The sequence below is a fragment of the Berghia stephanieae genome, chromosome 1 (assembly GCF_034508935.2).
Source record: "Berghia stephanieae isolate SIO BIC M18660-M18661 chromosome 1, UCSD_Bste_1.3, whole genome shotgun sequence".
Taxonomy (NCBI): Eukaryota; Metazoa; Mollusca; class Gastropoda; order Nudibranchia; family Aeolidiidae; genus Berghia; species Berghia stephanieae.
Genome location: NC_088360.1, coordinates 96,020,755 through 96,042,148, shown reverse-complemented (window position 1 = coordinate 96,042,148; position 21,394 = coordinate 96,020,755). Strand labels below are relative to the sequence as shown.

General features: G+C 33.9%; 1 protein-coding gene across 3 annotated transcripts in view; it reads right to left on the bottom strand.

Annotated features, from left to right (window-relative positions):
• Window positions 1-16,576: 16,576 nt before the first annotated feature.
• The window catches only part of LOC144962449 (DNA annealing helicase and endonuclease ZRANB3-like), a 33,765-nt gene continuing 28,947 nt past the window's right edge, over window positions 16,577-21,394 (bottom strand). For all 3 annotated transcript variants that reach the window (XM_078895400.1, XM_078895399.1, XM_078895401.1), the window contains 5 exons: window positions 20,761-20,904; window positions 19,690-19,833; window positions 19,081-19,184; window positions 17,866-17,974; window positions 16,577-16,997 (listed from right to left, as the gene is read on the bottom strand). In XM_078895400.1, the coding sequence (XP_078751526.1) occupies window positions 16,806-16,997; window positions 17,866-17,974; window positions 19,081-19,184; window positions 19,690-19,833; window positions 20,761-20,904 (693 nt within the window). In that variant the 3' untranslated portion in view covers window positions 16,577-16,805. The remainder of the gene's footprint in view (window positions 16,998-17,865; window positions 17,975-19,080; window positions 19,185-19,689; window positions 19,834-20,760; window positions 20,905-21,394) is intronic.

Here is a 21,394-nt window from a genome sequence, read left to right as displayed (position 1 = left end):
TATATATATATATATATATATATAGAGAGAGAGAGAGAGAGAGAGAGAGAGAGAAGGGGGGGGGGTAAAATAAATATAGATCCCCAATGCTGACAGTAACTAGAAGGAACGAAATTGACGCCAATCGACTCTTTGTTATTGTTTTTAGACAGCCATTTTATGATACGTTCTCACTAAATTACATAAATCAGACTATAAACGTTCAAGGTTACACACAGTACTCTCTCTCTCTCTCTCTCTCTCTCTCTCTCTCTCTCTCTCTTTCTCTCTCTCTCTCTTTGTCTCTCTCTCTCTCTCTCTCTCTCTCCCCTCTCTCTCTCCCTCTCTCTTTCTCTCTCTCTCTCTCTCTCTCTCTCTCTCTCTCTCTTGTCTCTCTCTCTCTCCCCCCCATCTCTCTCTCTCTCTCTCTCTCTCCCTCTCTCTCTCTCTCTCTCTCTCTCTCTCTCTCTCTCTCGTGACAATGAGTGATATCATTCCTTCCCATGTGGAAGTCCGTTTTAATTCTACTTTAACCCTGACAAAGGTTTTACCGTTTTTATCAATGTGATGCGAAATTTTAAAATCCATGTTTTACCAGACTACGGCGGCTAACCTGTTAATATGAGCTGTTACTCTTCTCTGGACAAAAAAAAAACAACAACAACAACAAAAACGAGCAGGTTTGAGTTTTTAACCAAAAGCTGAATAATAGGAAATTGTGATTTGAATCCATTTCAATTCCCACCTTTAAAGAGTTAACACAGTGATAGCAACGCACACGATACTGCTTGGCTAATTTTTATGTTGATGTATTGAAAATTCCTTCACAGAAATTGCGTGTCTTAAAATACTGTCCTTTAAAAAAATAGAAGACGAAGAGTAAAGCAATACAAACAACAATAACAACAACAACAAAAAAAAAACAAAAAACAAACTAAAAAAAAACACAAAACAAACAAACAACAACAAACAATGCTCAAAATACATTAAATCGATCACGCTATTTTTAGACCTTTGGACTCGGTAAATTTAAAAATGGTTGTACGTTGTTTATAACTGATTCCTGGTTTTACCTGCCAAAACAATCACATCCAACACATAAAGATGTGTTTAACCTATAGAGTTATATAATAAAGATGTTCAATGAACGCAAACTTTGAGAGTTCAATTCTAAATCATCACTGCCGCTATCAGTGCAGCAAGAAATTGCTTCATTCTTCCATTACCCAATGTCCGAATTTATCAATGTAACGTGTGTGTTTAACAAAAACAAAAACAAATAACTAACCCCCATCCACACCCCCCCCCCCCCCCAACCCAAAAAAAACAAAAAAAAAAAACAAAAAAAAAAAAAAACAAACGAAACAAACAAATTAACAAAAACACCATTTTATTAAACAGGAGAAAAAAATTCTATATTTACCTTTTGTTTTCTTAATCTATTGTATAATATGTTGTTGCTTCGCTGTTTCCGAATTAGTTTGTACTAGATTATGGTGCTTTGTAGTAACAATAATAATACCAGTAGATGCTGGGTTCGGTGACGAAATCATGATGTGGGCTCATTTCTCTTGCTTTACGTAGCCCAAGTATGTTTGTGTGATGATATTTTTTTTCTAAATATTGGCTGCACATTTAAGACGAAGGAAAGTAAGGATTTAAAGATTTTAAAAATATTCAATTTCCCTTTATCTCAAAGTACGTTGTTACGATCACCTCACCTCACTTCATTCTCCTGACCGAGCTGGTCGTAGAGGAGATTATCAAAGATGATTTTGTAGTACGGCTATGTGATCTTGTGGTATTACACTCGCTTTCGGATCGGAAAGTCCTGGGTTCGAGCCTTGCTCGGCGCATAGTTGAGTCCTTGGAAAAGACTCTTTGCTCACATTCTCTCACCTCCAAGCCCCCATCCACATCTATCCTCATTAGTGTTGGGCTGTCTAGTAGGCTGTTGGGCTGTTGTTACAAAAATGCCACACTAGAATAAAATCGAATCCCGCCAATAATGGTTTAATGGAAACGTTCCTCCTTTTATCTTTTTGTTGAAGAATTTATTTGCTGATTGTTTAAAGCTCGATATCAAGTATAGATGTCAACAGAAACTGAAGGTCAAGTGGCAACTTCAAAACAAAGAGAAGAGACCGATGAACTATTTGACAGGTTAAAGTTCACGACTCGACATAACCAAGTAAACACATAAAAACTACAAGTGAAGAGTAAACAATGATGTTATTGATGTTGTGAAAATAATTTAGTTGTCACGAAGATTCCATATTTGCGCTCTGAAGCCAGAAAAAGAGTGACGTAATGATGATACTATATTTAATGTTGGATTGATGGTAAGCTCCGTGAACATATTTGCAGGTCTGATAACCAAACACAAATGTGGGGCTTGATTTGTTATTCTTGTAATGGACAATATTTTGAGTTGGTTTGAGAGTATTTCCATGACAACAATGAGCGTATAACAATTTGGGTTATCAGACCTGCAAATAAAATAACGTTGGTGCTAAGCACTTACGTAAAATACCAATTTGCCAGTCCTGCTCGCCAGATCAATCGTACAAACATACACGCACACACACACACACACACAATATATATATATATATAATATATATATATATATATATATATATATATATATATATATATACCTAAATGTACTCAAAAGCGATAAACAAGGGGTACCAAGACAATAGCAATACTTTACGTTTAGGACCAGACATGACACTTGGAGGACACTGTTACAATTCCATTCGACAGAGAGAATGTTTCTATCAGCCAGGTACTCATTTTACACATGCGTACAATATTAGAATCTGAGTCAAGAGCTTTTACAATTTCTGCACTTTGTGTCGCCTACAGTGGGGCTCCAACCAGTGGGTTACAGGTTCGAAGGCGAGTGTCATACCGCAAGACTACGAGCCGCACATAACATGCAAGTTGACATAAATAAATTTAAGTAAGACAAAGAGTCTTATGTACATTTATTTATTGAACAATTGACAAGTATAATTCTGTTTTACTCGAACTTGATACCATAATGTTATCCTAAAGCATAATAGAGCAATAATATTCCCGTGTTCTATCACTTTTACTGGTCTCTTGGTCAAAAAAGGCAATGTCTGCAGTTATAACCAAACAGATAAAAGAAAAAAAATGACTTAACTCTCTCATTACCAACTACAGGAAAATCGTCACATTTAGTAACGATACAATAATCATTTTTCCTATTCAGACTTTTTTTTGTACATTACAAAATTTGAAAAAAAAAATTTTTGTGATATTTATAAGAAGTTAAAGTTGTTTTGTAAAGCGTGTTTTGCCCAACAAAAACGATGTATAATGTGCACTTATTGCTTTTAAATTTGAGCTTTAAAATTAAATTTGTTTGCTGGGTCTCAGGGAGTCTAGAAGTTAGATTAAATTTCCAGTCCGAGACAAAGAGAGATTAGATGAGATTTCCTCCTCTTTCTCTTGGCATTTGTATCCTAGATTTCAATTTTGTACAATTTGATATTGTGTGGTGCTATCATGGTTTAAACAAAGAAAGTGATAAATGATTACTTAAATATGGCAGATAATTTGGCGTCAAGTGCTTGAAGGAGATAGATAGGGATGCGATAGGGATAGAGACCTTTGGAATGAGAGCACGGGCTACCTATCACATTAAAGTGAATGCTTGGGCTGTTGTGTGCGTGGCTAGCAATTGGGTCTAGAGGGAGAAATGGCCTCTTTGGCCTTCACGTGATGATGATGATGATGATGATGATGATGATGATGATCATGATGATGATGATGATCTAACACAAACACACGTTTGTATATATATATATATATATATATATATATATATATATACATACATACAAATAGTTTTTTTTTTAAACCACGACATAAAAGTGCTCTACTTTATAGGAGCGGTATATATATATATATAAATATATAATTATTGTTTACTTCTACAGTACTGTGTCATGCCACTAGGGCAATCTACGTGATCTGTGTGTAATCGTTATTATTGTTTATGATTGTGTGTTGTTTCATGAACAGGCAATTATAAACAACAATAACGATTATACACACTTCGCGTAGATAGCCCGAGTAGCATGAAACAGTACTGTAGAAGTAAACAATAATTATATATATATATATATATATATATATATATATATATAAAATATATATATATATATATATATATATAAATACCTAGAAATTTTATATTGAAAGATAGATAGATAAACAAATGGATGGATGGATGGATGGAAAGATATATGTTTAGATACATAGATAGATAGACAGACAGATAGATAGATAGATAGATAGATAGATAGATAGATAGATAGAGAGAGAGAGAGAGAGAGAGAGAGAGAGAGAGAGAGAGAGAGAGAGAGAGAGAGAGAGACTACGCGATAAATGTTTTCAGACATTATAACAAACAGGTAAAATAATATGTCTAACGGAATTCGACTCTATAATATTGTACAAACTTCCTGTTGTTTGTCATAACACGATTCTTTTGTTTATCATGAGTCAACGAGAATCCGTGAGATCAACAACACTTTGATTTCACAAAATTATTTTTCCTTCTCACAGCATCACGTGATTCAGTCATAGCTTTCATCAATACCATCCTGTCTGTCAAAATCAACATTAATCTCCGCACATCACTGTCAACACACTCTGATTAATACAAAATGAAGCGATTATGAGTATTTGTATGGAGTTCGAACCAGACAATGACTTGACAAACGCAATCCTTTTTGTTTTTTTTTTTTGTTTTTTTTAACCTGAGCTTTTAACTTCAGCTTTTATATAGGGCAATACCCACTAAACGTGCTCAAAGCGCTTTGAAATGGGTCCCTGACCAACAGCGTCACGTAACATAATATAGAACCAGACATGACACCCGTTAGGCGGTATTACACTTTTTCCTACAGAGACAACGCTGTTAACGGCCAGTGAGATGATGTGAGTAAAGAGTCTTTTTCAAGGACTCAACTATGCTCGAACCCTGGACCTTCCGATCCGAAAGCGAGTGTCATACCACAAGACCACATAGCCAGACTTAACAAAGCAAGCCACCCATTTACTGCTAGTTGGAAAGGGGAATCAGTTCACCTCTGCTTGTTAGGCGATTGCTCTAACACTGAGCTACCGCGACCCCGAAATCACTGACAAAATGCCTTTTCTTCATTTTGGCCAGTAAGTTTTAAATGCAAATTAAGAGAACTCTTGAAAAATACCAGGTTGGATCATTTTCAACAAGTTATAGATAATCTCAGTAGATTTATATTATAATCACGTTTTCTAACCAAATGAAAAATAAATAAATATTGTTTTGTCAGTGTACAACAGTGGAGAATGAAAGTGGAGGGAGGCGTTGAGTAATGGTTCAAGGTCAAATTCTAGTCCAAAGTTCATTTCAGACAGCTTGCTAATAAAGTAAACAAAAGAGATCATACAATTTGCAATTGATGAAAAAAAAAAAATAAAGCAAACAATTATTATTGTTATTATAATAATAAATAATAATAATAATAATATATAATAATAATAATAATAATAATAATAATAATAATAATAATAATAATAATATATTATTATTATTATTATTATTATTATTATTATTATTATTATTATTATTATTATTATTATTTTTATTATTATATTTTATTATTATTATTATTATTATATTATTATTATTATTATTATTATTATTATTATTTATTATTATTATTATTATTATTATTTTTTATTATCATCATCATCATCATCATCATCATCATCATCATTCTCATCATCATCATCATTACCAGCTTCATCATCATCATTATTATTATTACTATCGTTATCATCATCATCATCATCATCATCATCATCATCATCATCATCATCATCATCATCTTTTCGTCGTCGTCGTCGTCATCATCATCAGCAACATTATTATTATTATTATTATTATTATTATTATTATTATTATTATTATTATTATTATTATTATTATTTTATTATTATTATTATTATTATCATTATTATTATCATTATTATTATTATTATTATTATTATTATTATTATTATTATTATTATTATTATTATTATTATCATCATCATCCTCATCATCATTATTATTATTACTATCGTTATCATCGTCATCATCATCATCTTGTCGTCGTCGTCGTCATCATCATTATCACCATCATCATCAGCATTATTATTATTATTATTATTATTATTATTATTATTATTATTATTATTATTATTATTATTATTATTATTATTATTAGTTTCATCATGATACTATTATGTTTATTAAATAGTACACTGTATAACCAAAAGTGATCGTATTTTACAAAAAATTCTTATTTTCTTGTTGGGAGGGAGTGTTATTATTATGAATGAAAGTTAAGCAGATACAATATGGAGTGATTCAAAATTCCTGTCAGGGTTTGTTGTGAACAATTGAATAGAGATAGAAACAAACGGTTTTCTGTACATTGTACATTTGACTTTTAATTCAAACCATAACTAACTTAACAATCTAGATAACTGATGCTCTGAAAAGCCGCCATGTCTATCGAGTGTTGTTTGGAGACGGTTACTTCTTTCCCATACTCAATCGAAAATCAGCTGTGTCGCAGACTTAGACGCCTTTTTTTAACCCGTTAACTGCCGTACTTTGGAAAGACACGTATTTTAAATTTTGGCCAGAAAACTAGTCTTATCAAATATCGGTCGATTTAAACGACCCTCATCTTGAACCCTCACCCCCCCCCCCAAAAAAAAACAAAAAAAAAAAAAACAACTCAAACCTGGAACCTCGCCCGATTTTTGAGGGTCGTCTTTCCAATATCGGTCTATTTAAACGACCCTCATCTTGGCAAATAAACCTCTCAAACCTGGAACCTCGCCCGATATAATATTTGAAGGACAAGTTTTCTGACCAAATTTTTCCAAGTTACGGCAGTTAACTGGTTAAATCTCCTCTTCAAATAGTCGGTTGTGGTTGGTAATGGTGGTTGATAAACTATAATAAATCTTTTACAAATCCCCAAAAAAAAGAAAAAGGTAGGTCTGGTGTTCTTGGACGATCATTCATGTCAGTGAGTGTGTACAATCCACGATAGTTCATTGATCAGATATCGTCAGACCTCCAAATGCCAAACATTCCACTGAAAGATGAAGATCAGAGAAATGACATTAATTGAGATTTAACCACTGATTCAACACACAGAGATAAGAGTCACCGGCCATTGTGTTTTGTGTGAAGAAAGAAAAGATCATAACATTTTGAGTTTGTTTTATTTTTGGTGAGAAATACAAGAATTTTCTATACATCACTGATGACTAAAAACAAACTAGGAAACGTATTCAAAACCGAAAACGGATTAATAAATAAATAAATAAATAATATACATGTAGATAGTATGAAGTTGACGTCCCTCGGGTCTTTGTTATTGCTTTTTGCCATCCGCGTTTATGAGTAGTTCTCATTAAACTGTATTAACCAAATTATAAACGTTAGGTTACACAGTTTTGTGCGTTGGTCCGTTATACTTCCGGATGGCAATGCGAGCTTCTTTGTCAGGCGCATACTATCTATATTGTAACAACATAATATACAGTACAGGGTTTCCATAAAGCCTTTCCCTGATTTCAAAGACTTCTTATTCTAAAACTATAATATTTATTTCCATCTGATTTTCACCATCGTCTAAGAAAAAGTCATACATTCATGCTGATTAGTCATCGATCTTCATCTACATCAGAAAATTAAGTAAAATGAACATGAACTTTAAAAGGACCCATTTTTCTTTTCTTCTATTTCGGAAGAGCAACAGTGCAACAAAAATATCTTTGTGCAATGTGGTTGCATGAAACAAAGTCTTCAAACGTAGCTTAACAACGTTTTATTTCCAAGTTTGGCAGACCTGAAATGTCAGGACAAGAAAACGATTTAAAAAAAAAAAAAAAAAAAGCAAACAGCTGCTGCTGAAAAATGTAATTGAGAGAGAAAAGGACGGTCCAAACGTGAATGTTTGGTGTGGCGGGCATGTGCACAATAGCGTTATAGGCCCATCTTTCTTTATCAAGAAAACGATCCCTGTATATGTCTGTTTAGATATGCCAGAGACTTATGCTGCAAGATAACTTCGTAAATATCAGTCACGGATAAGAATTCTGTCAGAATGGTCTCTTTCGCATTGTAGGCAGGCTGTGTATGAATTTCTAAACAAGTTTCCAGACCGATGTATTTGGAGAGATGACTCGATTGCCTGGCCTCCTGTGTCAGCTGACGTTTCTCTGTATGACTTTTCTTATGGGACTACACAAGGACATTGTTGATTAAGCTCCCATACCAGATGTTGGAACGCTTACCATGAAAATAAGAGCTGTTGTTATTGAATTCATCACTCCACAAACCCTACAAAACACATATAAAAAACTCGAAAATAGGTCAGATTTGCTTGTAGATAGACAAAGCAACCATATTGAGGTGCATCGAGTAAAAGATAATGATAAACAAAATGTAAAGCATTTATGCATTCATAAATCCACGTTTTAAGTATATTAGTTGTAACGTTTTTTTGTTACAGATATTATTAAACAGGGAACGATTTTATGGACAACCTGTATAGTATATAAATAAATAATTTATTGAATAGATAAATACGTTGATGAATAAATGAATAAAAAATAAATTTAAAACGCAGCGATCTACCGCCAACTGAAAGCGAAAACAAATTGTTAATGGTCGTGTTTACACATAAAGGCTCTCGAACAATTAAGAGCCTTGCTTTTCCATAGTGTAAGGGAAGCAACTCGTTTTAAATTGACAGTCATGTCCGAGTACCTTCCCTTAACTTTCAAATCTCATTGCTTTGTTTTTATTTTCTATCTTTATTCTTTTCAGTCCTTTTTTGAAAAGGTATTTTTGTTTTTGTCCCGTTTCGTTTCTATCTTAATCTAAAGCGTGCTCTATTCCATCGCTCTAAAAATCGCCCTGAGCAGGAAAGGAGAGCAGGACATGCTATCCTAAAATGCCACCAGACTTTCATCTTATAAAACGATTTAGGTCATACCCTTATCTCGTCAGTCCCGCTTTTCCATTTGGGACTTGTTGGGATAATAAATGCATAATGGTAACCAGTTTTGCTGTTTTCATGGTTTTGAAAAAGATTAATTGAAGATATTTGCATATTTTTCTGATCCCTTTGTCCAACCAGCATTAATTGGGTTACTGGATCAGTTAAATATATCCTTAAAAAATATATAATTCAGAGAGATGAAACTGAAGATCATAATGTGCAGTATGGGCAAGTGGTCTGAGCGAATAAGGAGGGCGTCATTTTGTAACACAACAATATTATTCCCACGCGCAATGTAAAAATAAAAAACTGTCTTCAAACGTATGAGGTGGAAGTCGCACTTTATCAGCCTCATAGCCTCAATCTGCCCCCCCCCCCCCCCCCCTCCTTGATTTCGTCCGCTCCGACTTCTCAAGCGATAATCGAGTAGGACTAAAGTATACAGTCCTGCCGATCTTTGTTCGTTTCTTTTATTTTGAGCGCCAGGTTTCCTGTTTCCTTGCTCTATTTAGTATTATTTCAGTAAGTTTAAGTACGTATTTTTTGGGGTCGCGATGTAACCATAGTAAAAATGTAAACATGACGTTGAAAGAACGGGTGAATCTTGAATCTGCCAGTTCTAATTCGTTACGTTTTCACTTCTGGCTAATGTTGTTATTATTTTTTTATTTATTTTTTTTATTTTTTTTTTGGACATCTTATTTGGGGTTCACGTTTCGATCGGTCGTTGTCATTGAGAAAGTTCTTTTTTTAAAAAAAAAAAGCTTTATTAGTTATCAGACCTTTCTTTGTTTTAAATCAGATGGTGGAGATTATATAAAAAGATAAAAAAAGGTCATCTGATGATACACTAAGATAAGGTTTCAAAGGTTAAAAAAAAAAAAAAAAAAAAAAGACAGGCTTGTCGCCAATCAAGAGATTATGGATAGATAGATGGATGGACGGAGAGATAGACAGATAGACAGATGGATTGATAAACAGATAGATATATAGATATAGGGATGGATGGATAGATACATAGTGTGACAGATAGATAGATAGATGGATAGATGCATAGTGTGACAGATATACGATAGATAGGTAGATAGATAGGGACATATAAATAGATAGATCGAGAGAAAGAGAGAGATAAAGGGAAATCAAGGAGAAATGGAGGAGGAAGAAAAGTTTGAGCTTGTTTGTGTGTGTGTGTGTGTGTGTGTGTGTGTGTGTGTGTGTGTGTGTACGAGTGTATAAGATAGACCGCAATTCCATTTTGAAATTCAGGGAGTTTTCAATGTGATTTTTTTTTAATTCAAGGATTAAAAAAACGAATTATCCTTCGTCGCTTAAGTTTCTCCGATAGTGGGGACACCTCAACTCAAGTTCACTTTCCTTCAACATAGCTGAATACGTCAATGCATTTGATTGAACAATAAATGTGGTATTCAAATACTCTTGCCTTTGCTGCCAAGCTATTTTTTCAAGACCTGAAATGGTGATGTGGTGGTTGTAGTAATGGTGCTGGGATGGTGATGTGGTAGTGGTTATTTCATTAGTAGAGGTCGTTGTCGTAGTGGTGGTAGGGATGGTGATGTGGTGGTGGTTGTAGTAGTGGTGGTAGAGATGGACATGCGGTGGTGGTAGGAATGGTGATTGTTGTAGTAGTGGTGGTAAGGATAGTGATGTGATAGTGGTTGTTGTAGTAGTGGTGATGTGGTGGTGGTTTTTGTAGTAGAGGCGGTGGGGATGGTGATGTGGTGGTGATAGGGAGGGTGATGTGGTAGTGGTTGTAGTGATGATGATGTGGTGGTGGTTGTGACAGTGGTGATAGGGATAGTGATGTTGTGGTGGTTGTTGTAGTGATAGTGGTGGTGGTAAAATGGTACCTGGCCGTTAACAGCGTTGTTTCTGTCGGAAACAAAAAGAATGCCTAACTGGCGTCATGTCTTATCTACATACATATTAAGTGTTGATGTTGGCTAGAGACCCATTGTAAAGCGCCGTCATTGTTGGTTTTATAATTATAATGCTTTATAGACCTGATCTGAGTGTATCCCTTTTGGCAGAGATCCTGTGACAAGAGTCATAGTTGTTTTAAGACAGGGATATACTGTCATTGGGTCTGCTTCTGATCTCTGTTTAACTAAACTCATTTACCTATTTTTAAAGATATTTTTGTTGTTGCTGTTTGACAGCTAAAAATAGATACGGGAAAAAAGAATGACCTGTTAAAGAAAAGTATATGCTCAACTCTTGTCTTTGCCCTCTCTACAACGAACTACTGATTTAGACAAAGTCAAATAGACACAGGACGAAGGGGGAAAACGAAAGCATATTAAACGGGGCAGTTACATGAACCCCCATCAACCACCCGTTTTATAATATATTGGGTTTTTCTTGTATTTTGTTTTGTTTTGAGTTTGTTTGTTTGTTGTTGTTTTTTTTTTTAGAAAAGAAGAAGAAGAGAAGAAGAAGAAGAAGAAAGAAGAGAAGAAGAAAGAAGAAGAAGAAGAGAAGAAGAAGAGAAGAAGAAGAAAAGAAGAAGAAGAAGAAGAAAAAGAAGAGAAGAGAAGAAATAGAAGAAGAATAAGAAGAAAAGAAGAAGAAGAAGAAGAAGGAAGAAGAAGAATAAGAAGAAGAAGAAGAAAAGAGAGAAGAAGAAGAAGAAGAAGAAGAAGAAGAAGAGAAAAGAAGAAGAAGAAGAAGAGAAGAAGAAGAAGAAGAAGAAGAAAAGAAGAAGAAAGAAGAAGAAGAAGAAGAAGAAGAAGAAGAAGAAGAAGAAGAAGGAAGAAGAAGAAGAAGAAGAAGAAGAAGAGAAGAAGAGAAGAAGAAGAAGAAGAGAAGAAGAAGAAGAAGAAGAAGAAAGAAGAAGAAGGAAGAAGAAGAAGAAGAAGAAGAAGAAGAAGAAGAAGAAGAAAAGAAGAAGAAAAGAAGAAGAAGAAGAAGAAGAAGAAGAAGAAGAAGAAGAAGAAGAAGAAGAAGAAGAGAAAAGAAGAAGAAGAAGAAAGAAGAAGAAGAAGAAGAAGAAAGAAGAAGAAGAAGAAGAAGAAGAAGAAGAAGAAGAAAAAGAAGAAGAAGAAGAAGAAGAAGAAGAAGAGAAGAAGAAGAAGAAGAAGAAGAAGAAGAAGAAGAAGAAGAAGAAGAAGAAGAGAAGAAGAAGAAGAAGAAGAAGAAGAAGAAGAAGAAGAAGAAGAAGAAGAAGAAGAAGAAGAAAGAAGAAGAAGAAGAAGAAGAAGAAGAAGAAGAAGAAGAAGAAGAAGAAGAAGAAGAAGAAGAAGAAGAGAAGAAGAGAAAGAAGAAGAAGAAGAAGAGAAGAAGAAGAAGAAGAAGAAGAAGAAGAAGAAGAAGAAAGAAGAAGAAGAAGAAGAAGAAGAAGAAGAAGAAGAAGAAGAAGAAGAAGAAGAAGAAGAAGAAGAAGAAGAAGAAGAAGAAGAAGAAGAAGAAGAAGAAGAAGAAGAAGAAGAAGAAGAAGAAGAAGAAGAAGAAGAAGAAGAAGAAGAAGAAGAAGAAGAAGAAGAAGAAGAAGAAGAAGAAGAAGAAGAAGAAGAAGAAGAAGAAGAAGAAGAAGAAGAAGAAGAAGAAGAAGAAGAAGAAGAAGAAGAAGAAGAAGAAGAAAGAGAAGAAGAAGAAGAAGAAGAAGAAGAAGAAGAAGAAGAAGAAGAAGAAGAAGAAGAAGAAGAAGAAGAAGAAGAAGAAGAAGAAGAAGAAGAAGAAGAAGAAGAAGAAGAAGAAGAAGAAGAAGAAGAAGAAGAAGAAGAAGAAGAAGAAGAAAAGAAGAAGAAGAAGAAAGAAGAAGAAGAAGAAGAAGAAGAAGAAGAAGAAGAAGAAGAAGAAGAAGAAGAAGAAGAAGAGAAGAAGAAGAAGAAGAAGAAGAAGAAGAAGAAGAAGAAGAAGGAAGAAGAAGAAGTAGAAGAAAAGAAGAAGAAAAGAAGAAGAAGAAGAAGAAGAAGAAGAAGAAGAAGAAGAAAGAAGAAGAAGAAGAAGAGAGAGAAGAAGAAGAAGAAGAAGAGAAGAAGAAGAAGAAGAAGAAGAAGAGAAGAAGAAGAAGAAGAAGAAGAAGAAGAAGAAGAGAAGAAGAAAGAGAAGAAGAAGAAGAAGAAGAAGAGAAGAAGAAGAAGAAGAGAAGAGAAGAAGAAGAAGAAGAGAAAGAAGAAGAAGAAGAAGAAGAAGAAGAAGAAGAAGAAGAAGAAGAAGAAGAAGAAGAAGAAGAAGAAGAAGAAGAAGAAGAAGAAGAAGAAGAAGAAGAAGAAGAAGAAGAAGAAGAAGAAGAAGAAGAAGAAGAAGAAGAAGAAAGATGGGGCTTTGTGTTGTTTAACATAATGTCAAGTGTTTCAGTATCTTAGAGTACATTAGACATTAATATCATTTTAATCTTACCGATAAGACGACACACTTTTAAAAAGTATTTAACATTTACTGGGGTTTTCATGGGTAAGGAATTTGAACCACCACTGATTATCAGGTTCATTATTGATATTGACGTTACTGAATTAGAACAGCAAAGGTAGGAAAGCCATACTACCACTCAGCCATTGCACACGACTACACATCATATGAATATGACACTTTATGCTTATGACACACAACGTTAGTTTTCTACAGTTTTTTTAAATGGAGTGTTACGGAATTTGTGGCACTATAAAGTCATTACAGGCAGTGAAAAAGGAAGATGGTAGAATAGTAAAATATTTTAAACCAAGCTAATAAGAACCTAAGTTTTTAAAAATAGACAAGAGGTGTGTACCATTTCCCTTATCTTGATTCGACAAGTTCTATTTATAATTTATTTTGAAAACAAAATGACGACTCTAGACCAAAAGACATTTGAGACCCATCACTCATCACCTTTGAACAGTGTAAAATGGGTTGATGTAGGTGAAAATATTTAAATTTTTTTTATCCAGAAGTATGAGCTTGCATTATTTGTTTTTATTTTAGAAATAAAATAATTCTAATATTATGAATGACTACAATTTCATGTCTCTGACCCATTACTACATCTACATTCACTATTCAACATTGGGTTCATCCAGACATGATACCGGATTCATGTTTTGTTTTGTTTGTTTTTAACGGTTTTATGGCGCTTGCGACACATTTAGATCATTTCAGCGCCAGTAAAAAGAAAGAAAATGAGATAGTAAAAAAAAAATAGATTAACAATTGAATGCACACAAGAATAAGTAAGACAAAGGGGAATGGTTTAAATAGGGAACATATGTCGATTACAAGAGCACACTATCAGTGTACTTAGTCTGAGATCACCTAAAAGTCTCATCCCGGCACATGCACAGGCCCCCACTAAGAGGAATACACTCAATTGTTTACAAATCAATATATATATATATATATATATTTGACTCCTTCCTTCCCAGCTAGGGTATCCAGCCCGGACCAAGACAAAACCAAGTAATCTCATTCAAAGACAGAAAGCATGGTGGAAAACAGATATAGGGTGGTAGAAGACACAGTAAGTGCCTCCCTGCCCACTATGGAAGGTCAGGAACCCCACCCAGATACCGGATTGAGAGGATGGGTCACATTTTGTTTATACAATTGTCTGGGCATCAAAGTGTAGTCGCAGTCCAAAGAGCTTTCCACATGAAGCATGGAGCTTTCCATATGAAGTATGGAGCTTTCCATATGAAGTATAGAGCTTTCCACATGAAGCATGGAGCTTTCCATATGAAGTATGGAGCTTTCCATATGAAGTATAGAGCTTTCCACATGAAGCATGGAGCTTTCCACATGAAGTATGGAGCTTTCCACATGAAGTATAGAGCTTTCCATATGAAGTATGGAGCTTTCCACATGAAGTATAGAGCTTTCCATATGAAGTATGGAGCTTTCCATATGAAGTATGGAGCCTTCTAAATGAAGCATGGAGCTTTCCACATGAAATATGGAGCTTTCCACATGAAGTATGGTGTAAAAATGCTAACTTCTCAAATCATCTGGCGATGGTGTAGGCCGAGACTGTTCTGTTTTTTTGGTTTGTTTTTTAAGGGTTTTACGGCACTTGCACTACATTAAGGTCATATCAGCGCCAGTAAAAAGGCAGAAAATGGGATACTAAAAAGTTATAGAATTACAATTAAAGCACCCAAGAAAAAATATGACAAAGAGGAATGGTTCAAATAGAAAACAGATGTAGATTCCATGAGCACATTTTAGTGTACTTAGTTTGAACTAAAAAGTCTCACCCAGGCACAAGCACAGGTCCCCATTAAGAGGAAAACACTCAAATGTTTACACATCATATATATTAAGTAAACAAAACAATACAGGGCATAACAGAACGATGATTTACAAGACAAAAAAATCATCTCCCAAAACTCTTAACTATACATTCGACTGTTTCCCTCCCAGCTAGGGTATCCGGCCAGGGCCAGGACAAAACCAAAAAATATCACCCCAAGACAAAGACAGAACGCATGTTGGAAAACAGATAGAGGGGGATAGAAGACACAGTAAGTGCCTCCCTGCCCAATATAGGAGGTCAGGAACTCCACCCAGGAGACTTCTGTAAACAAAGGCAAAGTCTCAGGCCGATCTCATATGTATGTAGAATCATTCAATAGAATAAGACAGGCATATGAATATAATCCTGCAATGTCAACCATCTGTCAGAGTAGAGAGTTTGGTTTCCCACAATCAACTGTGTGAAAGGTCTTGAGAAACACAATAAAAATGAAACCATAAAGGCTGCAGGTTTATCAAATACTAAAACCAGTAGACAAACTAGACAAGTTAAGCTACTGACTTCAAGAGTAAATTGCAGAAATTGCTGATTCCCTCGTTTTCAGTGATGAAGCGTGTTATAACCAACCTCTGTGAAAAGGTCAACCACCATACAAATTTAGAGAATCAGAGACCTCATTAAATTTTTTAAACATTTGTATGATTCACAAAAAGCTTATATCTTTAGTCTTAAGTGCAATATCCCACCAGCAAAGTGAGATAAAGAATTAGAAAAGTGTATATTAAACACTACCAGACAACGCAGGAAAGAAAAATACAAGAAAAAAAACAGCCTGAAAAAATCAGCCGGCCTCCACTGGGGATCGACCCTCAGACCTTCTGATTACTAGTCTGTCATTCTACCACTCTGTATTCTTCACAAGAGTATTTTTCTTTGTCTGGCACTGTTTCGTGCATACTTTTTGGCCGTATTATTGTATACGAGGAGAATGCACATAAATGATCCTATTCATCTCAAGTGTGAATAAGTATCTAGCTATAGTCAGTGACAGACACTGTAAGAGTGATGGTACAGATAATAAAACACTCACAGCTATTATAAGGAATAAATAAACTACTGTGAAATGTATTGAGCATTCTGTTGACACTGACAACATATTTTTTAAAAGCTTTGGCCAGAAAGCTTCCAAGAATAAGGAAGTCTCAAGTTTGAGATTCCTCGACAAGTTGAGGGCCATATCAATAAATCAATATCTGAGAAAAAAAATTAAGACGAAAAAAAATTTAAAAAATAAAAAGGGAGTATGACAGCACAGTGAAAGCATGGAAGTACACAATTAATGTACGCGTTTATTTAAAAACAAAATTGTTTCCATGTGATGGCTGATGAAAAAATGTTGAATATTGATTAATGCATGCAATCATGTGCAGCCAAAGGCATCCACCCCCCACCCCCCACACACACACTCACAAACACACTCGTGCACTCATATATTTCACCACTTGAGTTTGGACTAGATATCAACAAAGTCAATAAATGACTGCTCAGGTCTTCTTGAAGAATGCAGTGATATCCCCACTGGATACAGCTGTTGATAATTTTCTGATATTGGCACGTTGACTGGCCTGTTCCTTGGTGACCTTGGCATGGCATGGTGTACACAAGGTTCGAAGGTTGTCAAGGTCACACATCCCTCCACCTCGCCACACTGGAATGATGTGGTCCACGTGCCAGAACTGAAAATGACATCAGAAAGGCAGGATAAATACTCTAGAATTGAGTCTAAAAATCTGAAGTAAAAAAAGGTTTTGCCATAACAAACCAAGACAAAAGTATAAAGAATAACAACAAAATGATTTTTTTTAAATCGTCCTTATGTCACAGGATATTGAACCTCAGACCTTTGGATTGCCAAATAAGCTATTATTACATCAGTATCATACAGCTTAAAATTATCAGAACAAAAAAAATAGAATAAAACTCTAAAAAAACTCCGCAAAATTATACAAATTTAAAAATTTTAAAAACATGAATAAAAAACATATTTTGTTCGCTTTTAAAATCTGTTATATACGTTTTTGTTCACCTCTTTATACGGTCCACAACTTCTCCTACAAGCAGCGTAGAAATTACTTTACCATTACATCATGATGGTTAGCCAATCACTGAGACAATTTAAGGCTTATATTTCAAATAAAGAGTAATCATATGATGATGTGATCCCTATTTCTACCATTTTACAGACAACATTAAATACATTATTCAAAGACGAAGCATGAGAGTGTGTTTCAAATTGCATTTTTTGTTGTTGTTGTTGGATTCTAAATCTTGAAACCTGGTGTAAATGGTGTAAGATAAAAATCTGATATGTGTGTTGTACAACACAGCGCTAAACAAAACAGAAAATACAAGAAAACAAACCCCATAATCATAAAGTGAGCCTTTATTGACAGTGTTTGTTTTCACATATTCTTTGGTGTTCAGCAATAAGAAACCCTGAGGTTTGATGGCCAATCAAGAAAGGCTGAAGCTGAGCTGATGTTGATGATGATGATGATGATGATGATGGTGATGATGATGATGATGATAAATTATGAAACTTACTTGTCCCTGCATCACTTGGGTGACCAGCTTCTCCCTGGCTTTAGGTCCTAGTTTGTGGTAAGGACTCTTGTTGACCATATCAGCCCTCTGTCTGAGATCTTTGGTGATTCTGCATAATGAACATATTTAACATCAAGACTTAAGTTCATTCAAATCAATTTTTTACCATTTTTTATCATGCTATAACTGCAAAACTCTCCCTTTTCATTGAGGGTACAGTAACAGTGATGTGACTTGATTGAAACTGCTACTCATATTTACTTTTTGGCAGCAAATGTTAGATTTTTGCCCTACATGCTTTTAACAAACTGGGGAGCACATAGGTTAAAGCAACACGTGAATATCATGGAGAAGGAAAATTGAGATAAAAACAAAAATCTTAAAGATAATGACGGAGTTCGTAACATCAAAAACTACATATCCAAATAGTTTTATGCTACTTTTCAGAATAAAAATATGAAGATGCTTTCAATGCGTATATTTTTTTTATCATGAGTATGTACATACAATTCTTCCCATTCGTTTGTTGTCAATAAATAATAACTCCTATATAGTTTGCTTATTTGATTTTTTAAAAGAATTGCGTCTTGAATGATGTTTCTAAAATTTCTTAGTTTATTTTGTACTTTTAAAACCAAGCATTAACTGTATGAAATTCCATTTTCCATTTCTATTCCTAATGTTGCAAAATATCAGGATCTTTCTTTAATATTTTGTTATTTATTGTTGAATTATTTCTATGTATTATTACTATTAGTATATGATCTTATGATTTCTAATGGTCTAAGAGAAACAACTGTGTAATAATGTCTCTACAATACTTTGTTGGTTATTTCCCTTGAACCAAGGGCATTCACTCTTATGATAAATAACCGGATGTTTACTTTTCGCTTTTACTGTTGATTCTTTCCTACTGAAATTCACTCATGATGTCTCCACATTAATATGTTGTTCTTTGGGTTTGAATAAAAACCATAGTTACAAAAATATCCTGTGTCATCCTAAATTATGTCAAACTTAACATTTAAATATTGTTTTGGTGTTTATTTGTCTATGCAATAATATTACCTTTGATCCTGAAATTTAATTTATGTCTATCTATGCATAAGAAGAAAAATTTCCTTTCTAAATAGACTCTCTATCTTTTTGATTTGTTCCAAGCAAATGACAAACTCTTCCAACTATAGGTAACAGAACCTCATGTATGTGACTTACTTCATTCTGTTATAAAATGCTTGGGCATCAAAATTGCACATTCGACAAATTCCCTTCTCTACCTCCAAGATTTGGTCACGTAGGTAGCTGGCATGCTTTAGAGTCTGAGGAGAAAAAGACATTTGGATAAAAAAAGGCTAGTAAAACAATACAAAACAATTAAATTTTGATCATTTCTTTTATTCATCATAAGTGTCTTGCTGTGTTGTAGAGGTTCTTGTCTCTTATATAAAAAAAACAACTTAATTACAGACATCTAGTACACCCCATCATTTTACCATATTCTCTCCTCACTGACCATTTCAAGACTTTGACTGAAACATACTAATTGACTTTTTAAAACTCGAATTTAAAAGCAATAAGTACATGCTATACAAATCAAGCTTTACAAAACAACATTAAATTCATGAAAACATAACAAATATTTTTCTTTAAATGCTGTTTGTAGCACAACGAATGTGACGATTTTTCTACAGTTGGTAAAGAGAGGGTTAAGGTTGCAAGTCACACATTTTCATTATTAAAACAAAGAATGTTGACTTTGTAAAAATCTATTTATAACAATTTATTTTTAAAATTGAACAAATTCCATGGCTATGACTTCATTACCCAGTATTTGTCCATGCACGTCCGTGAACATAATCGTAACTGCCAGGCGTTCTCTGGTCTGGTGATGACTTGGGTTGGGAGAAGGGCATTGGTGTAGGGTTTGTGACACTGGAGACATAGGGGTATCCCATCACTGGTCACAACCTGGGGTGTGTGGAAAGATCACAGGATTAGAGGTGAAATTCAGTTGTGGAAATCTACATCATTAATTTACAAAGAAAACAAACAAACAAACAAAAATATAATTATCATTTTTAAATATAAAAAAATTTACGTGATTTAATTCCCTTCCTTAAAAGTTGCTGGTTTTGGAATAAAAGTGAATTTATCAGCTGCAATGAAAAAAAAACAGTCCAAACAAATATGTTATAGCAATATTTTGGGCTCAAACACTTCTTAAGCCAGCAAAAATACATAAATGGAAAAAAATACCTACAAGATCTATAACTCCAAGCAGAAAAGTTTCAAAAGTTATATATTGTTACAATTAGACTTGTAGAAGGGGATTTACTTAGGGTTATTGAAAAGTCAAATGCAATTATCTTTTAATTATGATTTCAAATTTAAAAAGAAAAAAAATATTGATCATTCTGCGAAGCAAGTTTAAATATTTATGTCTCCACATAGATGTAGGGGCATTGCAATTAGAAATACATAAGTGATTGAAATCATCTTCAACTTCATTTTTCCTTTTTTATTGATTTTTGTCCAAGTCTTGGCAGTTTTAATTATTAACATAAAAATAGCAATGATGATGATAATAATAATGCGGTAGTAGTGGTGGTATCAATAATAATAATAATAAAAATAATAATAATAATAATAATAATAATAATAATAATAATAATAATAATAATAATAATAATAATAATAATAATAATCATCATAATAATAATAATAACAACAATAATAATCATAATCAAAAAATCTTTCTCAATGCCCAAAATTTCCAACTTAACAGAATTGGTAAAATGATGATAAAGATAACAATCAGAAGAAGAAGAAGAAGAAGAAGAAGAAGAAGAAGATCAACAACAGCAGCAACAACAACAAAAGTTAGGTAGTATTAACCTGTGCCGTGCCCTGACCATGCTGCAGCTTTCCTTGATTTCCATCAGTCCCCTCCATCACTCCCATGTCCTGGTTTGGTCTGTGTATCACTCGGACTTGGCCTTGAATGGATTCTGCTTTCTCTGCTGCCAAACTCAGATTGTCCTGAAATGATTGTTTGCGTTTGTTTATTATTTATTTATTTATTTTTCTGTGTTTTTGTTGTTTAATGTCAATGCCCACATTTTGCAGTTGTAAATGCGGATTAAATTAGAGATTTGTTAATTGAAAGTATAATCTTGTACATCATTTTAAAAATTAACATTAAGTGAAGCAGACAAACATCCACAAAATAATTTTTTTAAAAACCAAACAAGCTTTCACTATGCTCAAACCGGTGTAAAAATCATTAACAGCAAATCAATCAATACAAAATTGAGAATTTTCAGCTAAAATGTAAATTTAGAGATGATTTAAGGGTGTGAGACATGATGAATAACTAACCGCATTTGCCATAACCTACAATGCTTAATAACAAATAAGGATCCTTCACATGTTATGGTTCAACAAAGTGTCAAACTCTGACCTCTGGAAGAGAGCAAAACAACTGCCAATTGAGGTCAAGGTCAAGAGTTTAAAGTCGCTATGGATTGGC